This window comes from Sapajus apella, unplaced genomic scaffold, assembly GCF_009761245.1.
Source record: "Sapajus apella isolate SASKATOON/1434 unplaced genomic scaffold, GSC_monkey_1.0 scaffold43, whole genome shotgun sequence".
NCBI lineage: Eukaryota > Metazoa > Chordata > Mammalia > Primates > Cebidae > Sapajus > Sapajus apella.
The window spans coordinates 19,897,506-19,920,005 of record NW_022436983.1 but is presented as its reverse complement, the minus strand read 5'-3'; the positions used below and the strand labels follow the sequence as shown (position 1 = coordinate 19,920,005).

The following is a 22,500-nucleotide window of genomic DNA, read 5'->3' as shown; positions in this document are numbered from 1 at the left end:
CTCCTCTACCCTACTCGGGACCTCAAAGCTGAGGTTCTTGTCTTTATCTACAGATTTCTCTGAACAAAAGAAAAGGCAAACTGACCAGCGGCCCAGGCTCCCAGTTCTGCCTCAGGACAAAGGGAGAAATTGGGGCCCAGCCCTTCATTCAGTGGGAAATATTTGTTGAGCACCTAGTATGTGCCAGGACCTGTGCTGAGCACCAGGAACACAGAGGAACAAGACCAAACCCTGTAAGGCAGGAGGCTGAAGGAGACAGAAGACTAGAAAACGACAGTGTGCTGATTCCAGGGACTGTTCCATACAACAGAAAAACAGACTTAGGGTCAGGGAAAGCTGCCCAGTGGAGAGCTTCCCTTTAAGTTGGAGCTTTATGGCGGGGCAGGCCCTCCACAGGTACTCACAGACTAAGAGAACCACCAGCCTGTTGAACCGAAGAGGAGACTGAGCAGCGCCTCTCGACCCCTCCTAGCCACACCTCACCTACCCCGACTAGGCCAAACCGGCCGAGCACCCGAGAAGCGCCGCGCAGCTCCACGAAGCCCAGGGGCGGGGCCTCGGCCCAGGTGCGCGGCGGCGCTTCGCGGAGGCAGGAAGTGTGTCCCTAGCAGCGGCCCGTGCAGCACTCCCGCGAGACGCTTACCTGTGCCCCAGGTGAGCGGCGAGGGGGCGGGGGAGGGGCTGAACCGGAGGCGGCTCACCTGGCGGGACAGGTAAGCCCCGCGCGGGCCCGAGGGGGCGCAAACCAGGGCGGCGCTGGTGTGGGGAGCCCCTCGAGACTGCGCCCGGACGGGGGAGGGTCCCGGGCCCGGTTCGTCGGGGGCCACCCTCCTACTTCCGGGGTGCGCGGGCCGGGCCGGAGAGCGGCCTGAGCGGGCGCGCAGAATGGGGTGAGGGGCTGCGCTCGCCCTCAGGACTGCACTGGCTGGGTGTGGGGCCGCGCTCACCCAGGGCAGGGTCGGGACCGGGCAAGCCCTGTGCTCACCCGGAGGAACAGCGTTGGGACGCGAGGGAGGCTGGGTCCGCCCGCAGGGCAGGGCCCTTGCAGCTGGAAAGAGTAGTGCTCGCCCCAAGGGCACTGCTGGTGCAGGGGCTGTGACAGCCCGGGGGGCAGTGCCAGGGCTTGGTTCTTCCTTGTCCCGAGGACTAGGTGCCCGCGGATATGAGTGCCGAGGGTACACTGAGCCGACGGCTGTTTCTCGAGTGGGACTGGGGTGCTCCTCCCAGCCGGGTGTCTGAGGCTTGACACGGGTCTGGGGGCAGAGGCTGGCGCGGCCGGGCCTGTCGTGGGGACGCTGGGAGAAGGGGACGCATAGCCCCCTGAGTGTATGTGTGTTCGCAAGACTAAGGGGGAAGAGGGCAGCATCAACGAGAAATTCAGGGAGGTCGGGCCGGGACTGTCTGATCCCCGAGAAGATTGCTGCGGTGCCTTAGAGCGCCCAGTGACCTAGCCCCTCCCAGGTGCCAGGCAACTGAGGGAAGCCCCCTGCAGGCAATATTTCATTTAAATCTCATGGGATTGCCGGGCAAGAAGATACTAATCTCATTTAAAGATGAGGAAACTGAAGTTAAGAATCTTGCCTCAAGCCACAATAGGGACTGGGAGCCAAGTGACCAGGCTTCCTAGGATTGCGTGGGGTGGGTGAGGGGAGTGGTGGCAACAGCAGGGTTGGGGAGATACAGCCTGGAAGAATCGGCCTGAGTTTGACTTCAGGAGGGTTCAATGGTTGGAGAGAAGTGGGGAACTGAGACCCGGCATTGTCCTTATCCCAGGTCTTGACTCTCTTTTCATCCCACCACTGCTGGAGATGTGTGGCACACACAAATTATGCAGGCTCCAGAGCCTGGGCCGCCACAGTGCAAATCCTAATGCAGCCCTCTCTTACTAGGCGTCTCTGGGCCACTCACTTCACCTTTCTGAGCTTCAGATTCCTGATCTGTGAAATGAAGATTTACTATTTATTTGCAGAGCAATTGTGAGAGTTAAATAAGGTGAAAGTCTTCTGGCCCATTCACTGCTGTTTTCTCCGCATTTAGCACAGTGCTAGGCACCTCGTAGGTGCTCAATAAATACTCGTTGGATTAATTTAATCAATAGTAGCGAGCCATAAAGCTTTGGAGGTTGGAGAGAGGACAATAGCCAGCCCATCCTCAGGAGTCCCAGGTACCTCCAAGCTCAGCAGGGTTAACGGTAGATTCCCCCACTCTCCTGAAGGCCTGAGCCTGGAAGACAGGGCTCCCAACATGGGCTCTTTGGGCACACACTGGTCCATGGAGCTGGCAGCTGGCACCTTTGACTGCCTCTTTCCTCCCAAGTAATAGAAGGGATGGGGTAGTGGATAAGAGTCTGGGGCCAGGCTGATTGTGTACAGACAGATGTATGCCTTTGGACAACTTATTTAACCTGTCTGTGCTTTAGTATGACAATACAGGCAATAATATTACAAAGAGGGTTGTGAACATTAATAGGTTTTTACCTCTGATGTACTTAGAACAGTGTAAGCCATCAATAATCAACTCTTTCACTAGAGTGTAAACTCCTGAGGTTGAGGGATTTTGTGTGTTTTATCACTTTATCCATAGAATTTAGAACAGCTGGCTGGGTGCGGTAGCTTATGTCTGTAATCTCAGCACTTTGGGAGGCTGAGGCAGGCAGATCACTTGAGGTTAGACGTTTGAGACCAGTCTGGCCAATATGGTGAAACCCCATCTCTATTAAATATACAAAAAAATTAGCTGGGCATGGTGGCATGCACCTGTAATTCCAGCTACTTGGCTACTTGGGAGGCTGAGGCATGAGAATTGCCTCCACCCAGGAGGCAGAAGTTTCAGTGAGCCAAGATCATCCCATGCACTGTAGCATTGGTGACAGGGTGAGACTCTGTCTCAAAAAAAAAAAAAATCCAGCATGTGGCACACAGTGGGCCCTCAATAAATATCTGTTAATTTCGTGAATGTATGAATCCATACCCAACCCCGCATTTCTTGAACTAAAGCAAAGATTTTTTTCACCACTTGCCTCAGATTGCAAGGGAATTTAAAGTTACCTGTTATAATGTTAGCTGGGATACCTTTGCAGATGGGATTTCACTCCCCCCTCACCTCCTATCCCCCATCCATACTCTGGTCAACCTAGAGCCTAAGTCTTTTTTTTCTTTCTACCCAATGGTCCTGGTTCTACCCTGAGGCAACCTGGAATGTGTTAGCCCCCTGAGGCACCTAGTGTACCAAACCCTGTTCCAGATACTGAGGCAGAAAATAATTACACACAGTCCCTGCACTTTAGGGTCATGGTCCTTGGGACATAGACTTATCCTCAGACAATGGGTACAAGCCTGACCCAGCTGACAGCCCAGCAGAAGGCTGTGGAAAGAGAGCCTCACATCTGACTAGTGGTTCCAGAGGGTCCCTGGAGAAGGAGCGCTGAGTAGCGCCAGGAGACTGTGTTGAAGAGTTCTAGGAATGGCTAAAGAACTATATCCTAAGGCCGGGAGTGGTGGCTCACACCTGTAATCCCACCACTTTGGGAGGCCGAGGTGGGCGGATCACCTGAGGTTAGGAGTTCAAGACCACCCTGACCAACATAGAGAAACCCTGTTTCTACTAAAAATACAAAATTTGTCGGGTATGGTGGCACATGCCTATAATCCCAGCTACTTGGGAGTCTGAGGCAGGAGAATTGCTTGAACCCAGGAGGTGGAGGTTATGATGAGCCGAGATTGTGCTATTGCACTCAGGCCTGGACAAAGAGAGCAAAACTCCATCTCAAAAAAAAAAAAAAAAACAAAACTGTATCCTAGGCCGGGCACAGAGGCTCATGCCTGTAATCCTAGCACTTTGGCAGGTGAAGACAGGAGGATCACTTGAGGCCAGGAGTTCAAGACCAGCCTGAGAAACATAGCAAGATCCCATCTCTACCAAAAAACAAAACAAAACAAAAAACTAGTGGGGCAGGGTAGTATGCACCTATAGTCCTAGCTACTCAAGTGGTTGAGGTAGGAGGATCACTTGAGCCCAATTGTTCAAGGCTTCATTGAGCTATGGTTACACCACTGCACTCCAAGCTGGATGACAGAGGGAGACCCTATCTCTTTAAAAAAAAAAAAAAGGAAAAAAAGAAAGAATTGTATCCTTCACATCCCATTTACCAATGGGTAATATTCCCTCTCTCCCTTTCTCTACACACACATACCTTCTGTTTTTTGTGTGTTTGAAACATTTGAGATTAGCTTGCAGATATCCTGTCCCTTTATCCTCAAGTGCTTCAGTGTATGTTTCCTTAGACTATATAACCACAGTAATTGAGTTCAGAAAATTTAACAGTAATACAATACTATCAAATAACATATAGCCTATTTTCAAATATCACCAGTTATCTACATTATCCAAGTTCCAATTTCTCCTCCTAATCCAGGATCCTATCTAGGATCACATTGCATTTAATTGTCATGTTTCTGAACTTGGGTTTGTCTATTATTTCCTCATGACTACATTCAGGTTATGCATTTTTGGCAAGAATACTTCATGAGTTGTATCCTTCTTAGTACATAGTATCAGGAGGAACATGATGACAGTTCATCCCATTATGGTGATATTATCTTTGATCATTTAATTAAAGTGGTGTCTACCAGGTTCCTCTAAACATTTTTAAGTTTTTACTTGCTACAGCAAGTAGGAGGGAATGGAAGTGGCCAGAATGGCAGCTGTGACTCTATTTGGGTGAGAGATAATAATGGCCCTCTTTAGGGATGTGGCACTGAGTTTCCCAAGTGCCAAATCTGGGATTAGACTAGGGCCAGAACTGTAACTAGAACACAGATATCCTGATGCCCAGTCTCATGTTCCTCACACACCCCCAGTTTAAGACCCTAATGCCACTGGTGTGGTGATTCATGCCTCTAATCCCAGCACTTTGGGAGGCTGAGGCAGGCAGATCACGAGGTCAGGAGTTTGAGACCAGCCTGACCAACATGGTGAACCCCGTATCTACTAAAAATACAAAAATTAGCCAGGCGTGGTAGCGCACGCCTGTAATCTCAGCTACTCAGGAGGTTGAGGCAGGAGAAGTGCCTGAACTTGGAAGGTGGAATTTGCAGTGAGCTGAGATCACATCATTGCCTGGGTGACAGAGCAAGACTGTCTCAAAAAAAAATCACATTTAAGGGCCGGGCGCCATGGCTCACACCTATAATCCCAGCACTTTAGGGGGCTGAGGTGGGTGGATCACCTGAGGTCAGGAGTTTGAGACCAGCCTGATCAACATGGCAAAATCCTCTCTCTACTAAAAATGCAAAAATAAGCTGGGCGTGGTGGCGTGTGCGTATAATCCCAGCTACTTGAGAGGCTGAGGCAGGAGAATTGCTTGAACCCAGGAGGCAGAGGTTGCAGTGAGCCGAGATGGTGCCACTGCACTCCAGCCTTGACGACAGAGTGAGACTCTGTCTCAAAACAAAAAAACAAAACAAAACAAAAAAACATTTAAGCTTAATTCCCATATTTAAGCATCATTCCTGTGGCATTAAATACATTCACATTGTTGTACAACTGTTGCCACCGTCCATCTCCAGAACTTTTTCATCTTCACCAGCTGAAAATTCCTACCCATTCAACACTAACTCCCCATTCCCCTCTGCCCCAGCACCAGGCAACTACCATTCTACTTTGTGTCTCTATGAATTTGACTATTCTAGAGATGTCATATAAATGGAATCTTACAATATTTGTCCTTTTTTTGAGACAGGGTCTGGCTTTGTTGCCCAGGCTGGAGTACAGTGGCATAATCTCAGCTCTCTGCAACCTCCACCTCCGAGGCTCACGTGGTCCTTCTACCTCAGCCCCTCAGGACACTAGGACTACAGGTGTGCAACACCATGCCTGGCTCATTTTTGTATTTTTAATAGGGATGGTTTTCACCATTTTTTCTAGGCTGGTCTCAAACTCCTGGGCTCAAGCAATCCACCCACCTCGGCCTCCCAAATTGCTGGGATAACAGGAATGAGCCACTGAGCATGGCCTGTTTGTCCTTTTGTGTCTGGCTTATTTTTTTATTTTTATTTTTTTGAGGTGGAGTCTTACTTTGTCACTCAGGCTGGAGTGCAGTGGTGCAATCTCAGCTCACTGCAACCTCTGCCTCCTGGGTTCAAGCAATTCTCCTGTCTCAGCTGCACTCCCTCCCCAGCCAAATAGCTGGGACTACAGGCACACACCACCATGCCCGGCTAATTGGTTTCACTGTGTTAGCCAGGTTGGTCTGGAAATCCTGACCTCATGATCCACCCACCTTGGCATCCCAAAGGTCTGGGATTACAGGCGTGAGCCACCATGCCCAGCCTCTGGCTTATTTCCCTTAGCATGTTCTTCAAGGTTCATCCATGTTGCAGCATGTATAAGAATTTCCTTCCCTGTTTCTTGACATACATTGCTGATTCCTAGAAAAAAATAAAAATAAAAAAAAAAGAATTTCCTTCCTTTTTAAGGCTGAATAATATTCCATTGTATGTATATACCACATTTTGTTTAGTCATTCATCTATTGGTAGACACTGGGATTGTTTCCACTTTTTGGCTATTGTAAATAATCCTGCTGTGAACATTGGTATAAACATCTGAGTCCCTGCTCTCAATTAGGTGGGGTATGTACTCAGAAGTGGAATTGCTGGGTCATGTGGTAATTCGATGTTTTTGGAGGGACCACCATACTGTTTTCCACAGCAGCTGCACCATTTTACATTCCCACCAGAAATGCACAAGGGTTCCAATTTCTCCACATTATTGCCAACATTTGTTATTTTCTGGGGGAAGGGAGATTATTTTTAAATACAGATTGAGGGGTTGAGTATCCCTAATCCAAAAATCCAAAACACTCCAAAATCTGAAAGTTGAGCACCAGCATGATACTTAAAGGAAATGCTCATTGGAGCATTTCAGATTTTTGGATGAGGAATGCTCAACAGGTAAGTATAATGTACACAATCCAAAACCCAGAATCCAAAACATTTCTGGACCCAAGCATTTCAGATAAGATGTTCTACCTTTCATAGCCATCCCAATAGGTGTAAGTCACAGGGAATTTTGAAATCTGGGTTAGACCACAGAGACTTCCTCTTTGTGGAGGGAGGGGCACAAGAGATGCAAGTTTATGGGCATACTTGGGTCCATCCACATCCCAGGCCTCTCAGAAACTAGAAGTGTGAAGCTGCTCAAGTCAGCCCAGGAATTTGTCCCTGACCTCTGATCCTGACTCCCTGGCCTCTCCCCCGCAGGTGCCTGGCTGCTGCAAACCATGCAGTGAGCCATGCCCCACCCTGGACACCCCCGCCCAGCATCTGGGCCTCCACGCTTGGGACCCTGGGAGCGGCCAACAGAGCTATGTCTGGAGACATACGATAAACCACCTCAGCCCCCACCAAGCCGCCGTACCCGTAGACCAGACCCCAAGGACCCTGGTCACCATGGGCCAGAGAGCATTACCTTCATCTCTGGCTCTGCTGAGCCAGCCACTGAGTCCCCTGCCTGCTGCCTGCTCTGGAGACCCTGGGTATGGGAGTGGTGCCGGGCTGCCTTCTGTTTCCGCCGCTGCCGGGATTGTCTCCAGCGCTGTGGAGCCTGTGTGCGGGGCTGCAGCCCCTGCCTGTCTTCTCGGGACTCCCCTGAGGGGACTGCTGAAGCCAACTGGGCCAAGGAGCACAATGGAGTGCCCCCCAGCCCTGACCGTGTACCCCCCAGCCGGCGGGATGACAAGCGGCTCAAGTCAACTGTGGGCAGCAGCTTCAGCTACCCCGACGTTAAGCTTAAAGGCATCCCTGTGTACCCCTATCCCAGGGCCACCTCCCCAGCCCCTGATGTGGACTCCTGCTGCAAGGAGCCACTGGCCGATCCCCCACCCATGCGACACAGTCTGCCTAGCACCCTCGCCAGCAGTCCTCGTGGCTCCGAGGAGTACTACTCCTTCCATGAGTCGGACCTGGACCTGCCTGAGATGGGCAGTGGCTCCATGTCGAGCCGAGAGATCGATGTGCTCATCTTCAAGAAGCTGACAGAGCTGTTCAGCGTACACCAGATCGATGAGCTGGCCAAGTGTACGTCAGACACTGTGTTCCTGGAGAAGACCAGTAAGATCTCAGACCTTATCAGCAGCATCACGCAGGACTACCACCTGGATGAGCAGGATGCTGAGGGCCGCCTGGTACGCGGCATCATTCGCATCAGTACCCGAAAGAGCCGTGCTCGCCCACAGACCTTGGAGGGGCGTTCAACTCGGGCTGCTGCCCCCACTGCTGCTGCCCCTGACAGTGGCCATGAGACCATGGTGGGCTCAGGTCTCAGCCAGGATGGTAGGTGGGGGCCCCATGGGACTGAGGGGTAGAGTAGGGGAGGCTCTGGCCAGGGGAGGGTTGGAATGGGGTCTTTGGCCACTGTGGGTCCACCCCTCAGCCAGTCCCTGCCCTTACTCCTTTCTGTCAACTCTTGCATCCCCCACTCCGCAGCTCCCACTCTGGCCCTTCACAGTGAGGTCTCAGCAAGGCTGAGAGGAGCAGGCAGACCCTAGGAGAGCTCTCTGCCCATCGCTGCTGTCCCCAGAAAGGACAAGGTGCCCTCTGCGTTCAACAAGTTTACCTAAAACACTCCTCTCCCCTGTTGTCACCTGCCAGAGTAGCTTCTAGGCCTGGCCTGGTTAACAGGACCCAGGGACCCACATGAATTTGGGCCTCTGACCTGTTTTGGCCTAACCAAAACTCCCACTGATCCACCACTCTGCACATGCACACATTATCTGTTGTCTTTCTTTTGGAGACAAGTCTCGCTCTTGTTACCCAGGCTGGAGTGCAATGGCGTGATCTTGGCTCACTGCAACCTCTACTTCTCGGGTTCAAGGGATTCTACTGCCTTAGCCTCCCGAATAGCTGGGTAAATTATAGGTGCCCACCACCATGCCTGGCTAATTTTTGTATTTTTAGTAAAGACAGGGTTTCATCATGATGGCCAGCCTGGTCTCGAACTCCTCACCTCAGGTGATCCACCCACCTCGGCTCCCAAAGTGCTGGGATTACAGGCATGAGCCACCATGCCTGGCCTGTGTCTTTTTTAAGCATTATTTTTCTAGCCCTGCCCAGGAGTGAGTGGCTCCTCCCTCATCAGGCTGGGAACAAAGTGGGGAATAGGGTTGAAAGAATATGATAATGACCACTGCCTGCCTCGTGTTCCCTCCCTAGAGCTGACAGTGCAGATCTCCCAGGAGACGACTGCAGATGCCATCGCCCGGAAGCTGAGGCCTTATGGAGTTCCAGGTGTGGTCCTGACCTAATGAGGGGTGTGGAGGGTAGGGGACTACCCTAGGGTCCCCTCACATGCTCCTCTCCCAGCTTTCTCTTGGGGTGGTGAGGATGGCATCAAAAAGGGACGAGGGCCTTAGCAGCTACAGACCCATCCCCATCTGGCAAGCTGGCCTAAAGCGGGGGCAGGTGCCCAGAACAGGCGAGCTGAAAGTGATTGAACCCTAACCTTCAAGCCCAGGTGACTAGGAAAGTAGTGGGTGGGGGACCATCCAGCATGGTGCTGGAAAGGCACCCCGTGTGGTTCTGCTGCGGTCTTCTTGCCCTTGATAACAATCTCCTGGGAGTGGGCTCATCATCCTTTTACAGAAAGGGAGGTTAGGGCTCAGAGAGGTCAATAAACCGAGTGGGTCACCCAGCCAGGATCAGACTGACCCAGGCTCAAGTCCTACTCTGCTCCTTCTCAGCAAGCTTCTCCCTGGCTGTGCGATCTGGATGAGCTCCTTCCCCTGAGCCTGTTTCCTCCTCTCCTCTCCTTCCCACCAGGGTACCCAGCCAGCCATGACTCATCCTTCCAGGGCACTGACACAGACTCGTCGGGGGCGCCCCTGCTACAGGTGTACTGCTAACCCTCACCAGGCCCAGCTGTCACACCCTTTTTGGGAGAAGCACAGCCTACAGAATGAAGAGGGGCACCAGGAACCCCTGTGGGAGAGGCTGGGCCTTAGACCTGAAGCAGTGCCCACTCTGGCTCCTCCTGCCTTGGCTGACTGGGTTCCTGGACCATGTGCATTTCACTGGGCCATGGAGTCTGCGTCCCCTTGCATCCCCAGCTGGTCTGATCCCTGCCTGGGCCTCTTCCTTCCTGCTCATGGTCTTCAGGTGGCCTGATCATGGAAAGTAAGGACTTACCTTCTGGGAGTGAATCCTGACTCCATCCTCATAATATTGCCACCCTAACCAATCATGCAAACTTCTCCTTCCCTGGGGGAATTTAACAGCTAAGTTTATCTTAAATGTACTGTATTGGGGGGTGGGCAGGGCCCACTCTGTTATGTTAAGCAATTGGTTCTGGTTCATGGTTGATGTTCTGTATGTTAACATGATCATAGTTTGTAAGTACAAAGGCAATTGGCATCTGTCTGCTTATCTTGGCTGTCTTTTCTCTCCAGTCTGCCTCACTTAACTGCCGCCTAGAACAGGAGACAGGATATAGATGACCAGCCTGGCTTAGTGCCCTGCAGTTGAAGTCAGAAGAATAAAATGGGAGTGATGCTGCCCCCATTTCAGGTTCACTGTGAGTTCCAGGAGATAGAACCAAGCACAGTCTGTACCTGAGAAATGCTGGATAAATGGTTTCTGACATTGTTTGAGAGGTTCTTCTAGGGAGGCTTGCCTCTGTTCTCCCAGTCCACTGCCTGCAGGCTGGCCTGCTTCTGCCCAGCCCTGTTTCCCCAAAGCCCTGATCATCTGTTGGCACTATCTAGCCTTGGTGGACCTGCTGCTCCCCTCCCCCGCTCTGTGGTACTAATAGAACTGTGGGTTTCACCAGTACCGTTTTTGGCCTTTCCAATAATCTTGGAGAATGGACATTCTTCCAGAGAGGAAACCTGGGGCTCACAGCGAGGTCACGGAACTTAGGGGACATGCAGTTAGTAACCGTGGCTCTGGGTCTCCCTGGGGCAAATGCAGAATCCCTTGTTTAGGTATCAGAGCCCAGATAAGTTCAGAAGGATCCTAGTTGGCTGCTCCTCACACACAGGCTTATCTACTATTCCTCTCTTAGCAGAGAGGCCAGGGCAGGCCCACCCGCCCATTCTTAATTAACCAACAAGCCGAAAGTTGTTAAGGATCCGCCCACTCCTGGCCCCATTTGACCTGCTGTCCCCACAGCCCTTCATATTGTTTCTACAGGCACCCTTTAGAAAGTGACTACTAGACAAACTGTACTTGTTTGTCCAGTTTCCTAAGAAAAACAGAGGATGGTCTCAGGGCTGTGAACACAGGGTCCAATTCTAACTCCAAGGACCCTGTGTTCATAGTCACACTCTGCTGTCTCATCCAGGTCAAGGCCAACATTAGATTGAAATGACCACAGGACAGAACAAGAGTCCAGAGTGGCAGAGTGACACCATAGACCCTCCACTCTAGCCTCAGCCCTAGATCACCATTTTCCAAACCTTGCCTTCTAAACCACTATTTCCATTCCCAGAAAAAAAAAAAAAAAAAAAAGGTTTATTAAGTTTGGAAAACAAAGCTATGTACTGCATAGCCTCTTTGAAATCTTTAACAAGCTATTGTGAAATTCTTTTTCTTTCTGAGACAGAGTCTCACTCTTATTGCCCAGGCTGGAGTACAGTGGCATGATCTCGGCTCACTGCAATCTCTGCCTCCCGGGTTCAAGTGATTTGCCTGCCTCAGCCTCCCAAGTAGATGTGATTACAGACGTGCACCACCACACTTAATTTTTTGCATTTTTGGCAGAGACGGACTTTCCCCACGTTGGCCAGGCTGGTTTTGAACTCCTGACATCAAGTGATCCACCTACCTTGGCCTCCCAAAGTGCTAGGATTACAGGCATGAGCTATCATGCCCAGCTATTCTGTAATTCTATAAAAGACATCTGTGTTCCAGAAATTAGGGGCCAGAGAACTAAGCACTCACAGCAGGTCAACCTAGACATTCTTGCTATAACTTCTGTGGCCCAAGCACTCTGACCTCCACCCTCTAGCCAAAGTGGGGCAGGGGTCAGCTCTGTGAGCTGGATCTGAGCAGAGGGGAGTGCCTCTACAGCTCTGGCACTGTCCTGGGAGCTGGCTCTGAAAAGGCCTAGAATCTGCAGAGGTCCAGGTTAGAGACACAAACAGTGGGGCCTCACTGGACTTTACTCTGTTCTCCTAGCAAGGTTCCTGTACCACACATACAGATCTGAGGCCTGGGCCATCCCCCTGGTACTCCTCCCCTGAGCCAGGCAGTGTCACCTCGGCCCTTGCTGCTCTTCTGCCTGGGACACAATAGTCTCTAGTTTGAAGAACACTTGAGGGCTAGAGGGCAGGCCCACTGCAGTGGGAAGTGAGAATTGGATCAATAAGTCCAGTGGTCTTAAAACTCTGCTGGGTCATGTGCTCCTTTGAGAATGTGACATGTGTTCTAGTCTCTGTGGCCAGAAAAACTCAACCTTTGCTCAGAATCATACACAGACTAAAAGCCTTGTTTTAATCTTCCCTTTAAGAAACTGAGGCCCACAGAGGGGCAAGGACTTGCTCTAGGTCACATGGCGGAATCTAGGCTAGAAGCCAAACTCCCAGTTCCCAGCAGCAGCCATAAAGGGCCTGTGCCCCAGAGAAAGGCCAGAGACAAGAGAGGACACAAAAGGAGCTGGGCAAATTGCTTTAATGTGTAACAGTAGGCCAACTGGAGAGGACAGGATCCCAAGCCCCAGCCTTTCTCCTGATACCCTGGGACCTGTGTGCCTGGGCCAGTCCCATGCCTGCCCCAAGCCCTGAGGCCCACAAGTCCCAGAGAAGAGTGGGAAAGAAAGTTGGGAGATTGTGGCACAGCCCCAAGAGTTCAGGGAGGAAAAAACAGGGGCTAGTTAAATTTAGCCTTGGAAAAATCCATTTCCGGATGCTGATCCATGAACCTGGAGAAAGGGAAGCAGGAAGATGATGAAACAGCTCATCCTTCTCTTCTAAAGCTGTCCCTTCTCCCAGCACCCCCGTGTCAAATCTAATCTCTTTAGACCTCAGCAACACTGAGCCAGGCCAGGCAGGAGCAAGGCCAGGGTATCTGAGGCCCATCTGAGCCCTGAGGCTGGAAGCTGAGGCACCAACACTGGCATCGTTTTCCTGTAGGTGGCAATGACCGGCTGTTACCCCTTCCCTCCTATCATGAGCTGGCCTTGCCCTCAAGATGACCTCAGCAAGTGACTAGAGTAGGCAAGCCAAAGCCATAAAGCCATAAACATGGCTGGAAAGGGTCAGCGCAGCTCCTGAGGTGGCTCAATGATGCATTCAGTGCTGTCTAAGCCCCCAGGCACCCACCCTCCCCCAGCCCCATCTCTGAATTGCTCACTTCTTCAGAATCTCCTGTTTCTTCTGTTCGTCTGAGGTTGGCAGCCCCATGGACTTCTGTCTCTGGTCATACATCATCTTTTCCACCATGCTGCGGGTCTCACTGTCCAGGTCTGACAACTGGGGGCAGGCAGTGACAGGGATGGGTAAAGCTCTGGAAACACCTAAGGCCCTCACCTTCCTGCTGAAGCTCCCCCAACCAGCCAGGGCTCACCTTGGAATTCTCAGGGTTAATCTTCTTGGTGTTGATCTCAGGGTCACTGGTCACCAAGCGGCTCCACCATTCCATCTTATTGATCTGTGAAGAGAACCAGGGGGTGGGAGGTGGCCTGCTCTGTGCACCAGTAATCACCCCTTAACCCTTTCACAACCAAACTCTCTCCCATCCACATCCTGCACCTGAGACCCATGCAGGCCTGTGCTGGGTCCAGAGGTACAAATGAGCAATACTCTGCCCTCCCTGCAGCTGGGGGAGGCACAGAGGCAAACAGTTACAAATCAGTGTGATAAGGGGAAGAAGAAAGCAGAAAGGGAGATATTCATCCAGGGTGGAGGAAGAAAAGTTCGGAAGTGACACTTGGGCTGAGCCTTAAGACAGAAAGCAGTACACCAGATTTAAAATGAGAAGAAAAAACAATTTTTTTTTTTTTAAGATGGAGTCAAGCTGGAGTACAGGGGAACAAACTCGGCTCACTGCAACCTCTGCCTCCTGGGTTCAAGCAATCTCCTGCCTCAGCCTTCCAAGTAGCTGGGATTATTACAGGTGGCCACCACCACTGCCTAATTTTTTGTATTTTTAGTAGAGATGAAGTTTCGCCATGTTGACCAGGCTGGTCTCTAATCCTAACCTTGTGATCTGCCTGCCTCGGCCTCCCAAAGTGCTGGGATTACAGGTGTGAGCCACCGTGCCCAGCCAGAAAAATTATTTAAGCATGGAAGTGCCAGGTGCAATGATCCTACCCATAGTCCCAGCACTTTGGGACAGAAAGATCCCTTAAGCTCAGGAGTTTCAGACCAGCCTGGGCAACATAAAGAGACCCTGTCACTACAAGAAACATTTAAAAATTAGCCAGGTAGGGTGGCGCTTGCAGTTACTCAGGAAGCTGAGGTGGGAGGGTCATTTGAGCCCAGGAGGTCAAGGCTGTGGTGAGCCGTGATTGCGCCACTGCATTCCAGCCTGGGTGAGAGAACAAGACCCTGTCTCAAAAAATAAAAAATAAATTTAAAAAGGCAGGGAAAGACATTCCAGTTGGGAGGAAAAGCAAGTGCAGGGGCATGGAGGGGTGAGTGAGGGCAACCAATGCCAGTCAGGAAGGCTGGGACAGGGCCTTATGTGCCCTGGGAAGTTCTTAGACTCTTGGCCCTTTTCAGAGACCACCTTTATTTACTGGTGCCTGTGTCCCATCTCTGCAAAGGCAGTGAGGTTGAGAATGTAGACTTCCTGAGGGCCCTGATTTTCCTACATTTTGTTCACTGTTCTCTCTCCAGCACTTAGAACAAGAACGGTATCTGGCACGGAGTAGGTATTCAAGTATTTGATGAATTGAATGCATGTACAAACCTAGTAAAAAAGAAGCAACTGGGTTGGGTGTGGTGGCTCAAGCCTATAATCCCAGCACTTTGGGAGACCAAAGCGGGTGGATCACGAGGTCAGGAGTTCCAGACCAGCCTGGTCAAGATGGTGAAACCCCATCTCTACTAAAAATACAAAAATTAGCCAAGCACAGTGCTGGGCACCTATAATCCTAGCTACCCAGGAGGCTGAGACAGGAGACTTGCTTGAACCTGGGAGGTGATGGTTGCAGTGAGCTGAGATCATGCCACTGCACTCTAGCCCGGGAGACAGAGCAAGACTCTGTCTCAAAATTAAAAAAAAAAAGCAGCCTTAGAATCTAAGTCTGTTTCAATCCTGACTCCACCCCTTCCCAGAGGTATGAGCTTTTGGGTAAATCAGTGATTTCTTTTTCTAACTCAAACCTGTAATCTCAGCACTTTGGGAGGCTGAGATGGGAAGATCACTTGAGGCCAAGAGTTCAGGACCAGTCTGGGAAATATATGGAGACCACCCACCACCCCAATCTCTACAAAAAAAAAAAAATCAACAACAAAAATTAGCCGAGCATTGTGGTGTGCACCTGTAGTCTTAGCTACTCAGGAGGATGAGGCGGAGAATTGCTTGGGCCCAAGAGTTCAAGGCTGCAGTGAGCTAAGAAGGTGTTACTATACTCCAGCCTGGGCAACAGAGTAAGACTTGTCTTTAATAAAATAGGGACAGACCTACTTTAAAGAGTGTTGTCATGGGATTAAGATAATTCCAGAATGCCTCCAGCATGGCTCCAGAGTAAAATAAGCACACATCCTCCCTTCTTCTTCCATCAACACCCCATGCCAGAAGAGCTGGGCCTCACATACCTTCTCCAGATGCACAGTCACCACCTTGCCATCCTCAATGAGCCATGAGCTCTCCTCCACCTTCACTTCGTTGTAGAGCTCCCCACTGATGATTGCTGGCTGCCCCTTGAGCCCCACCCGGAGGTGCCGCCGCTGGATGTCCACCACGACGTCCTTCCCTTTCAGCCGGAAGTTCACACGGAAAGGGACTGCCAGCTGCATAGGGCAGAGGCAGTCAGGAGGGGCCACCAAGTGCTGCCAGCACCCCAGGCTGGCTCCCTAAGCTTCACCTCTGGTCCCTGCCACTCACGTCCAGTTCCGACAGGGTCTGGGTCCAGCGGTAATTGGGCAGGTCTGCCCCGTTGCCTAGGTTGGGCTTCAGTTTTCCTTTGTCCTTCTCGTCTTCCTCCTCATTATCTTCCTCAGTCTCCTGCTTACAATCAGGGACACTTAGCTACTTACTTGACAGACATGAACAGATACAGAATGAACCCTCCTCACTGGGCCAAGCCCAGAGCTAGCACTGGGCATACAGCCACAAAAGAAAAGAGACCTGGTCCCTGCCCACTCCACAGAGGGACAGATCTCCAAGCCTTGGTCCACTGGGAACCAGGTAAAACTTGGTTCTGATCTCTGCTTGAGAGGAGCTCAGATTATTATACCATGTGACAAAGGATATGGCTGGGCCCACAGAACCCAGGCAACCTCAGATGGGACCCGTAATAGGCACTGCCCTCTCTGGCTCTTGGGTTTTTCTGCCATAAATGGGTTAAGGTCAATGCGTTTTTTTTGTTTTTTTTTTTTTTTAACCTGGATCCTTTGGTTCAATGTCTCTGAGCGTGATCTCAAAGTATGGGGAAGACTCCCAAAGCCAGGAGGGGAGGGGATAGGATAAGGAAGGGTATTCCAGAGAAGGCAGTAGACAGGAGATTCCCTGGAAGTTCCAAACTCCTGTCTCATCCTAAGTATCTCCAGTCCATCTCACCTGCTTCCCTGGGGAGTCAAGGCTGCCATTCTTGAGCTGGGCCTCATAAGTCTCTGCATCCTTTTTCTGGGGCAAAGAACACAGCAGTTGGCAACAGGACCCCACTGCTCAGTGCCACTGGGGATCTGAGGAATAGAGGATGGAAGCCCACCCTTCACCTGGTCAATCTCTAGCTGCAGCCTCTCTGCCTCTTCATCAGTTAGCTCCTTGATCTGGGGCCCTGAGGTCTCTGACTTGGCTTCTTTGGCCAGCCTGGCCGCCCGCTCCGCCTTCTCCCGCCGCTCAGCCTCCTGCCGGGCTCTCTTCTCCCGCCGGGCCTTCTGTGCCAGCTGATTGTGGTGGCTGAAAGTCTGAGTGATAAGCTGGAGAGGGAAGAAAGACCATGAGGCATCAGAGCAGGGGACAGTGTCCCACAGCCTGGAGTCCAGCCCCCCACTACCTGCTGGGTGCAAGGGCAAAGCACTACACTCAGAACCTCAGTTTCCTCATCTGCAAAATGAGGAAAATACGGCCGGGCGCGGTGGCTCAAGCCTGTAATCCCAGCACTTTGGGAGGCCGAGGCGGGTGGATCACGAGGTCAAGAGATCGAGACCATCCTGGTCAACATGGTGAAACCCCGTCTCTACTAAAAATACAAAAAATTAGCTGGGCATGGTGGCGCGTGCCTGTAGTCCCAGCTACTCAGGAGGCTGAGGCAGGAGAATTGCCTGAACCCGGGAGCAGAGGTTGCGGTGAGCCGAGATCGCACCATTGCACTCCAGCCTGGGTAACAAGAGTGAAACTCTGTCTCAAAAAAAAAAAAAAAACAAAAAATGAGGAAAATACATCTATCTCATAGAGCTGAAATTAGAATACATGCAAACCACCTGTCTCAATAAACTGGCTGTTTTTAAAAGTACATGCTTGGCTGGGTGCAGTGGCTCATGCCTGTAATCCCAGCACTTTGGGAGGCCAAGGCGGGCAGACTGCCTGAGGTCAGGAATCCGAGACCAGTCTAGCCAATATGGTGAAACCCTGTCTCTACTAACAATACAAAAAAATTAGCTGAGCATGCTCCTGTGATCCCAGCTACTTGGGAGGCTGAGGCAGGGTAACTGCTTGAACCAGGGCGGTGGAGGTTTCAGTAAGCCAAGATCACACTGCTGCACTTGAGCCTGGATGACAGAGGGAGACTCTGTCTCAAAAAACAAAATAAAAAAGTGATACTATTACAAGCAAAAACTCAAGCCTCAGTCCCTCAGAAGCCTTTCCTGAGTTCTCAGGCCCACAGTGACCTGCTCCTCTGACTGATCACTCTTACTCTTAGTGCATCCAAGACCACAGTCCAGTTACGCAAGACTTGATGCCACACCCAGGAAAGCCACGTTAGCAGAAAGCCAGGCAGCTTTCTTGAGAGTAGAGCCTGGTCCCCCTCTCTCCAGCCAGCAAGCTGTCAACTTCAAATCCTTTTTCTCCACTACACCTTCTCAGGATGTTTCCACGCCATGATGTGCTAGCCAGCCTCCCTGCCACCCAAAGGCTAACTAACCCCCTATACTATGGCCAACTGTCATTATTTGGTTCCTGGCCTTAGACAAGTGAACAACTTTGACTCTAAGCCTCGGTTTCCTTATCCGTCATGAGGATTGAGTATGACAGCACACATCAAGAGTCCAGTGCGAGGCCAGGCACAGTGGCTCACGCCTGTAATCCCAGCACTTTGGGAGGTCAAAACGGGCGGATCACCGGAGGTCAGGAGTTCGAGACCAGCCTGGCCAACATGGTGAAACCCTGTCTCTACTAAAAATATAAAAATTAGCCAGGTGTGGTGACACACGCTTGTAGTCCTAGCTACCTGGGAGGCTGAGGTTGAGAGAATCACTTGAACCCAGGAGGCAGAGGTTGCAGTAAGCAGAGATTGTGCCACCAGCCTGGGCAACAGAGCAAGACCCTGTCTCAAAATAAATAAAAGCAATCTTGACATGTGTTGTTCTTCGCCTAGAATGTCTTGTCCCCTCTGTCAGGTCATCTGGCAGACCAACTCAACCAGTCAAGTGTTGAAGTTTCACCTCTGGCCCAGGAACATACCCTTAGGAAAGTCAACTCAATGCCAACCCATACACAGTGTGCATGTGTACACACACGCACACACCCCTAGAGGCCTTGCAGGGCACTCACCATGTGATCAGTGGTCAATAAATCCTCTTTCAAGCATCTCTAAGGCAGAACTGCAGGGAAGGCTCAAGGTCACAGAAGTCACCCCTGGGCCCCCAGACCTGGGGTTCTGCTATGCCCTGTGGATTCTCACCCATTTGACGCCAATTTCTACTGCTATTCCCAAACCCCCAGCCTCATGCCACACTAAAGTAGCTCCACACTCTACAAGGTTAAAGAACACCAAAAGGGCCCCCTAAACCACGAGTTAAACTGGTAGGGGAGGCCATTCTGCTGTCAATAGAAACGACAGGTCATGAGATAATTGTGCCAGCAGAGGCTGTTCCACCACAGGGCCTTGGTCCCAAGTCCCTCATCAGAGAGACCTTGAACTAAAGCCATTTGCCAACCAGTTGCCAAAGGGAGGTGGGAGCAGGGCCCTCCCCTCTCCCAGCTCCACTGAATCATGTCACATCCCATTTGCACTGTTCTTTCCCAGCTCTTGGAGGTTAAACAAGGGCAAAGCTAAACCACCAGGCAGAGTCAAGGCCAATCACAGCAGCCTCTGACCCGTCCTCCCATCAGCTTGACCTAGGCCTAGCCTCAGACAGATAACCCCAGGGGTGTGGAAGCCTACCCAGAGGTTGTCACAGACTCAAGCTTCAGTCACTGGACACATCTTTGGGAACCACAGCCAACCAGGGTGGGGAGGACTGGGCCTGCTCTAAAGCCAAGCCTGTTGCTCTGCCCCAGAAGAGGCCCAGGACAGTACCCCAAACCACTCAACAGGCTTACGTGAGCATAAGCTTTCCCTGAGCTAGGCTGGGAGATGAGGAAGTAGAGTGGTTCCTACCAGCCTGGGTAGGGCAGACCTTGAGGGTTATTTAAGTTGAATTTGAAGGTGTGAGGTCCTGAACCTGACCACCCCAGGGGTGGAGTGGGAAAGGGGATCCACAACACATCTGAGGGGGATGACATACTCCAAAGAGTAAACAGCAGGGGCTAACTTTGGCAGGGATTCTCACCGAGGGCCACCTGAGAAATTCTATTTCCTCCACCTACCCTATCCTTACCTGCTGGAACAATGGACCCATACCCTACCCCTTTGACCACTTCCTAGATGCCCTGACACAGGACCCCTAGGAAAATAGGGACTGAAAGGTAGCAGCTGTGGTGATGTCTAGAGGAAAGGGAAATGGGAGGGGAAGAGCAGGCACACCCTCATCTAAGGCACAGATCCAAAAGGTTCTTCGACTACTCGAAGTGCAACAGGGACAACCTGCTGGGATCCTCAGAGCCAACTGGGGGCCTCCCCTGCCTCATCCATAAGCCAGTGCCCTCAGCAACCTTCTTCTCTTCCTGTGGTTCCCAATTTAAGGAGTGGCATCACCAACCATCCAGTGCCCACGGAGAAAGCAGAGTCATCTGTGAATATCATCTGGTACCAATCCTGCCAGACATATCATTCCACTATCCTTACCGCCTAAGGTCAAACTTGTCACTTCCCGGGTCTTGGCCTCTTGCAAAAACGTCAGCAGCCCCGATGGAGAATGGACCACAGCTCCCCATGGCCTGCAATGCAGAGCCTATGCCTCTCAGCCTCTCCTTGCACAGGTCCTTCTACCTGGCCTGTTTCTTGCTGACCTTGATCTCCTGGGAGTTCTTCCTCAGCCCTCAAGATCAGACCCAAGTGTGCGGGTCACAGCCATGCCCTCTCCCAGGTGGATTTAGGCTTTTCCTCTGTAATTCTATTCCTATCATACGCTTCCCCAACCCTGGGCCTTGTTTCTTCTGTTTCCTGCACCTGGAAACACTCTTCTGCCAATCCCCAATCCAAATCCTACTTTCTCTTTCATGGCCATTCAGATGCCACATCTTCCCAAAACTTTTTGGGATTCTCAACAAATAAGTGCCCTCTTTCCTTCCCAAAAACTCCCATAGAACTTTTTTTTTTCCCCTCTTTCTTTTTTCTTTTCTTTCCATGAGACGGCGGGGGGGGGGTCTCATGTTGCCCAAGCTGGCATCAAACTCCTGGGCTCAAGTGATTCTCCCACCTAAGCCTCTCAAGTAGCTGGGACTACAGGCATGTGCCACCATGCCAGCCTTCTCAAACACTTTTCAGAAGGCAGAAGAATTTATGAAATAGCTGTTATTAAAACCCTAATCCAGGCTGGGCGCAGTGGCTCTCACCTGTAATCCCAGCACTTTGGGAGGTCAAGGCAGGCAGATCACAAGGTCAGGAGATTGAGACCATCCTTGGCTAACATAGTGAATCCCCATCTCTATTAAAAATACAAAAAAAAAAAAAAAAAAAAGGCCGGGCACGGTGGCTCACGCCTATAATCCCAGCACTTTGGGAGGCCGAGATGGGTGGATCACAAGGTCAAGAGATCGAGACCATCCTGGTCAACAAGGTGAAACCCCATCTCTACTAAAAATACAAAAATTAGCTGGGCATGGTGGCGCGCGCCTGTAGTCCCAGCTACTCGGGAGGCTGAGGCAGGAGAATTGCTTGAACCCAGGAGGCGGACGTTGTGGTGAGCCGAGATCATGCCATTGCACTCCAGCCTTGGTAACAAGAGCGAAACTTCATCTCAAAAAAAAAAAAGAATTTAAGACTAGCCTGGGCAACATGGCGAGACCCCGTTTGTACTAAAAATATGAAAAAATTAGCTGGGCATGGTCGCACATGCCTGCAGTCCCAGCTACTCAGGAGGATAAGGTGAGAGGATTGCTTGAGCCTGGGAGCCGGAGGTTGCTATGACCCAAAGATTACAGTGAGCAGAGATTGCGCCACTGCACTACAACCTGCATGACAGAGTGAGAACCTGTCTCAAAACAAAAACCCCTAAACAATGGGGTTTGGAATTTCTAGGTTGGTGAATACATCAAGGTGTTGGGAGGGTGGCACAGCCAGAGAGGGCATGGAGGCTCCACGCCCCACCCCCATACCTAGCCCTACACAGCTACTTGGCTTTTTCTTAGTTATGTCTTTTATAATAAACCAGTAACAGTAAATGAGGCACTTCCCTGAGTTCTGAATCATTCTAGCAAATTATTAAACCTGAAAAAGTGGTCATGGGAAGCCCCAGTTTACAGCTGGTTGGTCAGAAGTACACGAGGGAACCTGGAACTTATGACTGGCGTGTCAAGCGGGGGCAGCCTTATGGGACCGAGTCCTTAACCTATGCAGTGTGCAGTAATTCTGGGCAGTTAGTGTCAGAATTCAATTGAATTGTAGGACACCCAGTTGGTGTCTAGAGAACTGGAGACTGGTTAAATGATGGAAAAAACCCATACATTTGGTGTCAGAACTGTTGTGAGTAAAAACCATTCTTAGGATGCAATACGCAAAATCCAGATTGTGGGAAACTTTGCCAGGACAAACAACAGTATGTCTTCAAAAAACAAATTGCAGGCCGGGCTCAGTGGCTGACGCCTGTAATCCCTACACTTTGGGAGACCCAGGTGGTTGGATCACAAGGTCAAGAGTTTAAGACCAGGCTGGTCAAGATGGTGAAACCCTGTCTCTACTAGAAATACAAAAAAAATTAGCTGGATGTGGTGGCAGGTGCCTTTAATCCCAGCTACTTGGGAGCAGAGAATTGCTTGACCATGGAAGGCAGAGGTTGCACCATGCCGAGACC

The 22,500-nt window shown here is 51.0% G+C and overlaps 2 protein-coding genes across 2 annotated transcripts in view; one reads left to right on the top strand and one right to left on the bottom strand.

The window, feature by feature from the left end:
- The first annotated feature begins 594 nt into the window (after positions 1–594).
- On the top strand, positions 595–11,523 carry KDF1 (keratinocyte differentiation factor 1). The gene is made up of 4 exons (XM_032300992.1): positions 595–713; positions 7,262–8,332; positions 9,212–9,286; positions 9,818–11,523. Exons 2-4 carry the CDS (start codon positions 7,294–7,296, stop codon positions 9,898–9,900), a joined length of 1,197 nt encoding a protein of 398 aa, XP_032156883.1. The 5' UTR covers positions 595–713; positions 7,262–7,293; the 3' UTR covers positions 9,901–11,523.
- Positions 11,524–12,646: 1,123 nt separating this feature from the next.
- The window catches only part of NUDC (nuclear distribution C, dynein complex regulator), an 18,879-nt gene continuing 9,025 nt past the window's right edge, over positions 12,647–22,500 (bottom strand). The window contains exons 3-9 of the mRNA XM_032300991.1: positions 16,879–17,082; positions 16,721–16,786; positions 16,046–16,165; positions 15,757–15,951; positions 13,559–13,642; positions 13,346–13,464; positions 12,647–12,914 (exon numbers count right to left, since the gene is read on the bottom strand). Coding sequence (XP_032156882.1) covers positions 12,863–12,914; positions 13,346–13,464; positions 13,559–13,642; positions 15,757–15,951; positions 16,046–16,165; positions 16,721–16,786; positions 16,879–17,082 — 840 coding nt within the window. The 3' untranslated portion in view covers positions 12,647–12,862. The remainder of the gene's footprint in view (positions 12,915–13,345; positions 13,465–13,558; positions 13,643–15,756; positions 15,952–16,045; positions 16,166–16,720; positions 16,787–16,878; positions 17,083–22,500) is intronic.